Source organism: Littorina saxatilis, linkage group LG7 (genome assembly GCF_037325665.1).
Source record: "Littorina saxatilis isolate snail1 linkage group LG7, US_GU_Lsax_2.0, whole genome shotgun sequence".
Lineage (NCBI taxonomy): Eukaryota > Metazoa > Mollusca > Gastropoda > Littorinimorpha > Littorinidae > Littorina > Littorina saxatilis.
The window spans coordinates 39,838,201-39,849,592 of NC_090251.1; the positions used below are offsets into that span (position 1 = coordinate 39,838,201).

At 40.3% G+C, this 11,392-nt stretch overlaps 1 protein-coding gene across 1 annotated transcript in view; it reads right to left on the reverse strand.

The window, feature by feature from the left end:
* Nucleotides 1–202: 202 nt before the first annotated feature.
* LOC138971448 (uncharacterized) overlaps nucleotides 203–11,392 on the reverse strand; it is a 17,381-nt gene continuing 6,191 nt past the window's right edge. The window contains exons 2-3 of the mRNA XM_070344179.1: nucleotides 2,799–2,842; nucleotides 203–2,430 (exon numbers count right to left, since the gene is read on the reverse strand). Coding sequence (XP_070200280.1) covers nucleotides 1,742–2,428 — 687 coding nt within the window. The 5' untranslated portion in view covers nucleotides 2,429–2,430; nucleotides 2,799–2,842 and the 3' untranslated portion in view covers nucleotides 203–1,741. The remainder of the gene's footprint in view (nucleotides 2,431–2,798; nucleotides 2,843–11,392) is intronic.

Genomic DNA, 11,392 nt, shown 5'->3' on the forward strand with positions numbered 1-11,392 from the left:
ACATTTCTGCTCAAAATCTCAGGCGTGATTAGGCTTAAGCGTGTGATAAAACCCATTTGAACACATAATACAATTCAACAGCCTGAATGGGTTCTGTTTAGGGTGAATATGTTTCCTTATTTACAAATGTATTTGATTAAATACACAAACAAAACAAAAAAGCGGTTGTCTGAAATGTTTACCAGAGAAGGACTGTGCTTTCAATTCTGAATAGACTGACACAAAATCAAGTTAGATAAGCCGAGAATTAAAAAAAACTAAGACTAAAAGGTGATCAATCAAATTAATTCGGATGAACTCTGCCTTATGTGGTGCAGGCAACCGATGATAAGCAGCCATTGTGTTTTCATCATGGCGATCGGGTCGGTTAATTTTGACGAGAACACGTATAATACACCGAGTCGAAAACGACCCTGTCGCCACTCTAAAAAAAACACCCGATAGCTTATGTAGTGCTATTCTGACCTAGACGTAGGGTTATTAACTTGCAAACTGTAAGTTTTTGCTTTGATGTGGCTATAGTTTTTGACAAGAGCAGACGACATTTCTTCGCGCATGTTTATTGCGCCCTCTCGCGGCCACACAGCGGAATTCGTGCTAAACACAATGTCAAGCTTAAAGGCACACACAGCTTCACGTAAACCATCAGTTTCTGGTCACAGACACTGGCAGGCTTTTACACACAATACAAACACTCTTTCGTTTAAAAACTCACCGCTCGAGAACATCCTACGTGCCCTCCGTAAAGAGCGAGCATTTTTCAAAGAATTTCTTTTTGCGTGGCCACCTTTTTGTCTAGTACCACAATCGGACGCCTCGTATTGGCGCTAGAACTCACTTTTAAAATCTAAATAATAAGATTTCTTTTTTCGTCGAGACAAGATCAGTACAACTCGAAGTTTTGAAAGTTTTAACAAAGGGAGCCGGAAGCAGGTCACGCAGACGAATTTTCTGCAAATCGCTTGCGTCTGAAGCCAACCGCCGCCGATAGGTTCGTGTGACTCGCAGTCGTTTGTTGCATTTTAGATCCAGTGGTACACAATTACGTGCTATTGCAGATATAGCGAGTCGCATTAAAATCCCAAACTGATGACGAATTTGTGAGGAAAAAAAAAGTGTCTGACCCGGGTTCAAGATGGCACAGGGGTAAAATAAACATCGAAATCTGGTGTGTGGTTTACGCAAGCGCAATAGCCATTCAAACGAACTGTGTCATTTAATGATGTTAAATGCTATTGCAAGTGTGTTCCATAAGGTTAGAACTGCTTTTTTCGTGAGAAGATTTAAATCGTTCTGTAAACCATTTAATCAGACTGGGCCTTTAAGGTTTTTCGCTTGTTAATAAAACAAAAAGCAAACTAGCAACGCGGAAGAACGAAAAAGTTCATATTTTTGTGATTGGTTTTACCTGACGAACACACACATTCATTTGTTTCTCAGGGAATTGATACTGTTGTTGTAATTTGTTTAGCTATTTCTTGATACAAACAAAATTACTGCATGTTTTGATCAAAATACGAGGACATCCGCGTATCATGCAAATCATATAACACGCGCTCATTATCTCAGCTTAAAGCGCCTTCCCTTAAACTCCTTCCCGCGTCACCTCTTACGCATCTTCCGAAAGAAATACTTGACTAATCTATCAGGTTGATCCTGCTTAGAGCCATGTGTTTGTAGTGTCTCCTGGCGTGTATGTGTCGTTGTGGCGTGTCAGTGTTAATACTCCGATTGTTTTTTCTCAGATGTCCCCAAGACGGTTGTAATCTGGATCCACCCTTTGGTTTCTATTGTCTTGGCGGGCGAGGTCGTAGGGATCTCCTTCAGTCTCCGTGAGGCCTACGTGGTCATAAGCCTGTGGGGTTGCTCCTCTTCCCTCTGTGGCAGCAGGATTACCTGCCTTGATATCTCCGAGTCTGTTGTAGTCATCATGCGGTGTGTGTCCGCCATCGTTGTTTGCTGTGTGAGGAGTCGCGTCACTGTCGACACGTTCAAGCTCATGATACTCGTTTGACATTTCGTCCGCATTTCTGTTGGTCTTGCTGACACGTGCGCAGTCGGTGTTCACGTGGTTGTAGTCATCCCGCTTTCCACCAGAACTTGCAGCGTCCTTGTTTCTCGCGCCTGCGCCAATGTGATTATAGTCGTCAACGAAAGCAGGGTTTGTTGTTCCGTCAGTGTCTGAGTCAGCCATGTCGTAAGGATTTGTAGTGTCATCATCTTTCTTGACTCCACCCTGGGGTGCAACGTCTTTGGCCATTGCGTATCCGTCGTTCTCGGAGCGTGCGGTTTTCGTAGCTGAAGGGACGTCCTTAATTACGGAGTAGTAGTTGGTAGATTCTGATTGGTCTTGATGCATCGCTAGAGGTGTGGCACTTTCAGACCGGGCGTACTGATTGACTGATCGTTGACGTCCGTCGTTCATCATATCTGTAAGTCACAGCAAAGGGCGTAAGATGCAAAACAGTACCGGAGAAACACACGTAAGTTTAAGAGACATTTCCTTTTGCTTTTTTCTTCTTCTTAAATGGTGTCACAATGAAGCATCCTGTTTGTTTTTGTTTGTTTGTTGATTTTGGGGATTACAAGAGGCATGCTACGAAAGAAGTGGTAAACTTGTACGTAAAAGTCTAAGGACGAACAATAAGTTCCCCTAATATTCAGAGAAGAGGACTACACATCAAAATCTCAATGAAGCAGTGGAACACACATCAGTTTATAAGGACACATTAACTGACTAAGCTTTTACAAAAATCGCACCACGCATGAACGACAATTCCAAGAATGTGTCAGCCTACCTTCTATTGGTGTCGAAGCTCCCGGACGAGCACCACTCTTTGCTCTGAAATCAACAACGATTACGTATTAATTTACTCTTTCAAGAATACGGTGACGTTTAACGGCATATTAATGTCAACAGTATAGTAAAAAAAAAAAAAACAAAAAAAAAAAAAAAAAGATTTATACATCGAGTTTTCATCAAAACGATTGATGTGCAAACACGCCAGTCACTTAAATGTACAGTCGAACCTGTCAATACAGACCAACAAAGTGACCGACCAAAGATAGTCGTTATGGACAAGTGGAACCCAGCAAACAATTTTACGTTGTATTCACGTTATATTCACGTTGGGTTACGTTGGGTTTACGTTGCGTTTCAACGTTTTTTTACGTAGATTTGTATGGACGAAATCACGTGGGAATAACGTTGGAAAACAACGTTGCATTTTACGTGACACCAACGTGAATGCAACGTGAATTATTGGTGGAAGTGGATTGTTCGTAAAAACATTACGTGAATTTTACGTTGTCACAACGTGAATTTTTGGTTGTGGTTGTGGTTTGGTTGAAATTGCGTTGCATTTTTACGTAATGTCCACGTGAATGGAACGTAAATTTTAGGTCAAAATTTAGATCAAAAATTACGTGAATTCTACGTTGACACAACGTAAAAGTTGTGTTTTGGTGCATTTTTCCTGATAAAATTGACGTGAATTACACGTCGACACAACGTGAATTTTTGGTTGTGGTTGTGGTTTGGTTTGATTTCGACGTGAATGCAACGTTGAGAGTGAATGTAGGTTTTGGTAAATGTATACACGCATACACACCAACTTTCACACTCAGTCACAGATCATAAGGACTATACATGTAACACCATAAACTCAAGATACGATCAACAATTTTATTTCATAACAAAAACATGCATATTATGTTGCGGAGAAACTAAAAATGCACGCAGCTTTGCAGGGCAACAGCACAGCATATTCAATCGATTTCATTCTTTGTCCTGGTGGTCCTCTTCTCCCAGGCAGTCCTCTATGCGCCTCTTTGATGCTGGTCGCTAAACAAAGCAAAGACAGCACATTGATATTAGTGACACCAGAGCCTCCATAATGTCTGGAGTAGAAATACACATCTTTTCAACTTAGGTCACTTTTTAGTAACTTTCCACTGCCTACTATGTCTCTGGCCTACTGCCAACTGAGTGTTGACACTACATGTATTTCTTTTTAATATATGAAATGAAGCATTATGTCCCTTCTTCGAGCCTTGTTGTGTCAGATTTAGGCCGCAAGCCAAGACAACAAAAGACTGTGTGCCAGTGTGTATTCCTTCCATAAGAAATGAAGTATTTCAAACGAAAATTGATCGTTTCAGAACAGTTTGGGGGTATTTTATTTGTATTTGCATCATTAAGACATTTGACCTGGAAGGGAAACTGTCTTTAATCTGTGTACAAGAATTAAATGTTTGTAATTGTCCAAACACAAATAACATCCGTTACTGTTATATATATATAAAACTCACACACAAACTCACACTAGCGCGTCACCTTATTCCCACTACTATGAGTTATACACAACTACAATAAGCGATAATTAAACGTTTCATATGCTGATCAGGATGCAATGAACTCAGTTTGACACGCTCCAATTAAAGCCCATTATAGGGGCCGGTGTCCGTCTCTCTCCTTGAGGATAAAAGGGCTCACAGTCTTTTCAACATTGTTATCAACATCAAAGTCTTTCGGTAACCTGGAAAGCTCCTCGGAGCTAGTACTGTCTCAATTATCCACCGATCGCCGTAGGTCGAAGTTGAAGACTATCAAGTGCATGCATGTTGTGGAGGTGGAAGGTGCACAGAAAATGGAAGCAATCATTACAATCAAACTTTGTTTCCTGATTCCAAAAACATATAGATATGATATGTTTGGATTAAAAACACGCTCAGAAAGTTAAAACGAAGAGAGGTACAGAAAAGCGTGCTATGCAGCACAGCGAAACCACTACAGCGCTGAACAGGCTCGTCAGTTTCACTCCGTTTTGCACAAGCGGCGGACTACGGTCATTGTGAAAATATGCATTGTGTTCAGTTTCATTCTGTTAGTTCGACTGAGCTTGACTAAATGTTGTAATTTCGCCTTACACGACTTGTTTTCTAACCTTCATCTGTCCGACACGTGCGATCTCACTTTTTCAGTGAGTTATTTTTTCCCTTTAACATCTGGTTGCCAGATTTCCGTCAACCTCTTGTCAAATTTCACACTGTGATTCTCACGTATCTGATCGCTTCTTTAAGAGCACTTGACAGCGTCCAGTCAATCACTTCTTTCAGGCGGGTCATAAAATTGCAAAGGCTCCTGATTGCCCCGCTCCTGTACGCTTCGTTGGGAAAAGTCGAAGAGGCTAGCGGAAAACTTTGGGGGGAGGGTCTATGGGGGGGGGGGGGGGAGGGGGATCTTAGATTGAGAGGAGACAGAATGCATGGAACGGAACTTTTATGAATCGTTTTGTAGTTTTTGTGTCTGGGGCATGTAAACAAAACAAAAATGAGCAAAATTCTGAGAGAAAAACGGGAGCTTTATCAAAGCAAATTTGTTTTACAGTTGTTGTGATTATTTAACGACAAGAGGAGACACAATACAATTTTTTATACTTTTGATTTCTAAGAGCTGAAATCAATTACGCAGATATATTATAAGTCTACAAAGCCATGACGGTGCCAACATAGCATGATAGCATTTTTGAATATTTCACTAATCAGAGCAGCAGAATTCTAACTTCATTATATAAAATCAATCTAATCAATGAATTTAGTAAGCACTGATCATTAAAAAATCTCACAACTTAAGAACATCATACCTCTGCATAAATTACGCTTATGCAGTATGTTTCTTCCGATTAATGCAAACACTTTTTTTTTTCGCAGAGCAGGGACCCGGCATTGATACCGTCACCTGAAAATCAGTGGCTGTGTTGTAAGACCTACATTTTGTAATTGACAATGACTTGAAAAGGCACGTGTCCCAAGCATATAGGAAAGGTAATACATGTACACTCAACGGTGTCTTTTGCACACTGCTATCTGACAAATTATTTAGAGCGGTCATCAGAAGCAGGCGACGATAGTCGAGTGATTTATTACCCACGGGGGGTTGAGGCTGCAGACAATTAACTGTGAACTGAGAAGGGGTAAGCGGTGGGGGCGGAGGGGGGGGGGGGTAAAAGGGTGGGGTGACAGGCATAAAATAATGAAAACTTGTTATGGTCCGACTTTGGGTTTGGTGTGTGTTGGCTACGCTGATGTCTCAAGTAGACTCACGTTCATAAGGGGGTGGGTAAATCAACATGGTCGGCAATTTTATGATCCAGGTCGACAAAAGACAGTCAAGTGTGTAATTAGCCAATCAGTCAGATGACATCAAGGTGTAAAGTTCTGAATTCTTCTCATACCACCGTTCCGACCTCATCTCTCGGACAAAAGTTGGACAACCAAGTTTTGGAAGACATTTTCTTTGAGTGACATCACAGGTTTCTGGAAAGCAAGGATTTGGGACAAAAGAAAGAATAACTGACACTATCACACACACACACACACACACACACACACACACACACACACACACACACACACACACACAAACACACACACAGGCACGAACTCAAACAAACACACTGGCACATGTACACCACACACACACACACTGACACCACACACACACACACACACCGACACCACACACACACTCACACTCACACTCACACACTCACGCACGAACACATTCATACAAACTTGCGCGCGCGCGCACTGATTTCTAAACATCAACAACAATAAGCAGTGAACGATGCACGCTAATCATGAGGCAAGAAATGAATGTGGCAAGTTTGATTCAACTTTGACCCGCTCTAAATCCCACGTTGTACACAGGAGCGGGGTCCGTCTGTCTCCCTGAGGATGAAAGGGCTCACAGTTTCCAAAACTTGTGATCAAAATCAAAGTCTTTCAGTAACCTGAAAAGCTACTTAGAGTGCTGTCTCAATTATCCCCCTATCGCCGTAGGTCGAAGTTGAGGACTATCAAGTGTACAGGGAGGGGTAGGGGGAGGGTGGAAGGGAATTGTTACGACACGACTTTGTCGTGTAAAAGGAAATGATGGATGGCACGCGGATATCCGTGGGATGTTCAGACATGGAAATTGCTCGAAATAACGATTATCTATTAAACTCATAGCTCATGGATTTCCATTAAGTACTTTTACCCCGCGTTGTACTTGAAGTCCGACACCTAGTGTGAAAACGATCGTTCAATAGTCCAACATATTTCTGCCCCTTTTCCCGTTTAACCCCCAAATAACAACAACTACAACAAAGACATCAAGAGCGACGACGACGACAACAAAATGTTGGAACCAAATTGAAATCATTGCAAACAAGACACCAGCAAATGTCGGACACCTACATGGTGGTTTTCATGCAAGTTCCTCATTTTGTTACATCCCCCATACAAAACACTTTACCTATTGATCTTGTTATTTGGTTAGTTAATTTGAAATTAATGTTAAAGTTCCTAATTTGTTATCTAAATTTCGCCAAAAGCATTTATTAACTAATTCATTTATGAACTTATTTATGTATCATTTCCCGTCGCGATATAACCTTGAATGGTTGAAAACGACGTTAAACACCAAATAAAGAAAGAAAGATGTATCATTTCCCTATTCGTCTATTTGTTTATTTTTTTATTTCAGTTATTTCGGCATGTAGGTATTTCGGTTGTAAGCAATTCAGTTATAATAAAACAAATTCACCCATTATTAGAAAGGGGAAAACAAATTGGAATGTCGGGTGCACATTCCAAGTTGATCCCTTTTTTAACTAAAAATAGCGCGCGTTATTACTAACAATGCTCTTGTACACGCTTATAAAATATAAAGCCCACATGTTAAAATACCTTGACAACTACAAAGTGGGAAATTACAACGACGGTCAACAGTCAGAGTTATATATTGCTTGCAAGCCTGTCCGCCCTGTATCCACGATATCCCCCATGCACTGGCATGGTCCTAAGATGACACACTTATTACTCAACAGTAAATTCCAGTAAGCCTTTAGTCGGACTCTGTCATTTGTATGTTTGTGAATGTCACAGAAAAAAACCACAACTCCCAACATCACGGAAGCATGATTAACCATTCAGTCAATTCAAGGGAATGCACGCTGAAAACGTCCGCTTTCATTTCACCTAAGAGGGGGAGGAAGGTGTTTTGTTAATTTTCTATTGCTGGTACTCGCACGTGTTCAAAGTGTGTGGGAAAAAGATCAAGTCGCGTTAGGCGAAATTACTACATTTAGTCAAGCTGTGGAACTCACAAAATGAAACTGAACGCACTGCATTTTTTCCCAATGACCGTAGTCCGCCGCTCGTACAAAGGGCGGTGAAATTCTTTCTTTCTTTATTTGGTGTTTAACGTCGTTTTCAACCATTCAAGGTTATATCGCGACGGGGGAAGGGGGGAGATGGGATAGGGGAAAGGGGGGAGATGGGATAGAGCCACTTGTTAATTGTTTCTTGTTCACAAAAGCACTAATCAAAAAATTGCTCCAGGGGCTTGCAACGTAGTACAATATATGACCTTACTGGGAGAATGCAAGTTTCCAGTACAAAGGACGTAACATTTCTTACATACTGCTTGACTAAAATCTTGACAAACATTGACTATATTCTATACAAGAAACACTTAACAAGGGTAAAAGGAGAAACAGAACCTGTTAGTCGCCTCTTACGACATGCTGGTTGGCATCGGGTAAATTCTTTCTCATCCCAACCAATATGGGACTCCCCCTAACCCGCGGGGGGTCGGTGAAATTAACGACCCTGTTTAGCGCGGAAGTGGCTGCGCTCTGTTGCATATAGCACGCTTTTCTGTACCCCTCTTCGTTTTAACTTTCTGATCGTATTTTTAATCCAAACATATCATATCTACATGTATATGTTTTTGGAATCAGGAATCGACAGGGAATAAGATGAAATTGTTTTTTGATCGATTTCGAAAAATTAATTTTAATCATAATTTTTATATTTTTAATGTTTAGAGCTTGTTTGTAATCCAAATATAACATATGTATACGTTTTTGGAATCAGAAAATGACGAAAAATAAGATGAAATTGTTTTTGGATCGTTTGATAAAAAAAATAATCTTAATTACAAGTTTCCGATTTTTAACGACCAAACTCACTCATTAGTTTTTAAGCCACCGAGCTGAAATGCAATACCGAAGTCCGGCCTTTGTCGAAGATTGCGTGGCCAAAATTGCAATCAGTTTGATTGAAAAATGAGGGTGTGACAGTGCCGCCTCAACTTGTACAAAAAGCCGGATATAACGTCATCAAAGGTATTAATCGAAAAAATGAAAAATAAAGTCCGGGGATATCATTCCCAGGAACTCTCATGTAAAATTTCATAAAGATCGGTCCAGTAGTTTAGTCTGAATCACTCTACACACACACACGCACAGACACACACATACACACACAGACACACGCACACACACACACACACACACACACACACACACACACACACATACACCACGACCCTCGTCTCGATTCCCCCTCTATGGACATTCTGTGAGTTCGACAGCTTGACTAAATGTATTTTCGCCTTACGCGACTTGTTTTTTTGCTGTATTTTTCTCTTTTTCTTTATTTTGTATTATATGTCTGTAATGAACATTTTAAAATAAAGAGGAAAAACACTACCCACGATCCTCTCAACGAAACAGTACATTAAAAAAAAACCTGCGCACGCGCACACACACACAAACACAACTTTTCGAGAAAACATTGGCTGCATTTTTATATTTAGTCAAGTTTTGACTAAATATTTTAACATCGAGGGGGAATCGAAACGAGGGTATGTGCGTGTGTGTGTGCGTGTGTGTGTGTGTGTGTGTGTGTGTAGAGCGATTCAGACTAAACTACTTGACCGATCTTTATGAAATTTGACATGAGAGTTCCTGGGTATGAAATCCCCGAACGTTTTTTTCATTTTTTTGATAAATGTCTTTGATGACGTCATATCCGGCTTTTCGTGAAAGTTGAGGCGGCACTGTCACGCCCTCATTTTTCAACCAAATTGGTTGAAATTTTGGTCAAGTACTCTTCGACGAAGCCCGGACTTCAGTATTGCATTTCAGCTTGGTGGCTTAAAAATTAATTAATGACTTTGGTCATTAAAAATCGGAAAATTGTAAAAAAAAATAAAAATTTATAAAACGATCCAAATTTACGTTTACCGTATTCTCCATCATTTGCTGATTCCAAAAACATATAAATATGTTATATTCGGATTAAAAACAAGCTCTAAAAATTAAATATATAAAAATTATTATCAAAATTTTTTTTTCGAAATCAATTTAAAAACACTTTCATCTTATTCCTTGTCGGTTCCTGATTCCAAAAATATATAGATATGATATGTTTGGATTAAAAACACGCTCAGAAAGTTAAAACGAAGAGAGGTACAGAAAAGCGTGCTATCCTTCTCAGCGCAACGAATACCCCGCTCTTCTTGTCAATTCCACGTGCACTGCCTTTGCCACGGGCGGTGGAGTGACGATGCTACGAGTATACGGTCTTGCTGCGTTGCGTTGCGTTCAGTTTCATTCTGTGAGTTCGACAGCTACTTGACTAAATATTGTATTTTCGCCTTACGCGACTTGTTTTTTTTACTGGTGAGCGTACCCTAAGAAGAAATCCAACATGTGTTGTCCATATGATTTGCCCGTTCGGTTTTCTTTTGTTCTCATACGCGAGATGTCTCAAGAGGACCCATTTTGGCAAAGTTTAGAGGAGGGGGGGGGGGGGGAGGGGGGACTGAGCATGTCCGTAATTTTATTATCCAAGTGGACAAGCGATCGACAAAAGCCCGACAAAAGACTGCCAAGTGCCGTAAATGAGTCAGGTAAGATCAAGGTGCGATTTTTGACTTGTACTTCATACCAGTTTTCCTCGCCTCTTCTCTCCTCAACAAAGGTCTAGCAACAAAGTTTGGGGGGTGTAATCTCATAAGGAGTGGCATAATATCACATGCGAATATGAGGGAACGAGACAGAAGAATGAATAAAACAGCCGCTATTACGCTATCTGTGTTGTGGCTGGAAGAAAAAAGAACAAGTCGCGTAAGGCGAAAATACAATATTTAGTCAAGTAGCTGTCGAACTCACAGAATGAAACTGAACGCAATGCCATTTTTCAGCAAGACCGTATACTCGTAGCATCGTCAGTCCACCGCTCATGGCAAAGGCAGTGAAATTGACAAGAAGAGCGGGGTAGTAGTTGCGCTAAGAAGGATAGCACGCTTTTCTGTACCTCTCTTCGTTTTAACTTTCTGAGCGTGTTTTTAATCCAAACATATCATATCTATATGTTTTTGGAATCAGGAACCGACAAGGAATAAGATGAAAGTGTTTTTAAATTGATTTCGACAATTTAATTTTGATAATAATTTTTATATATTTAATTTTCAGAGCTTGTTTTTAATCCGAATATAACATATTTATATGTTTTTGGAATCAGCAAATGATGGCAAATAAGATAAACGTAAATT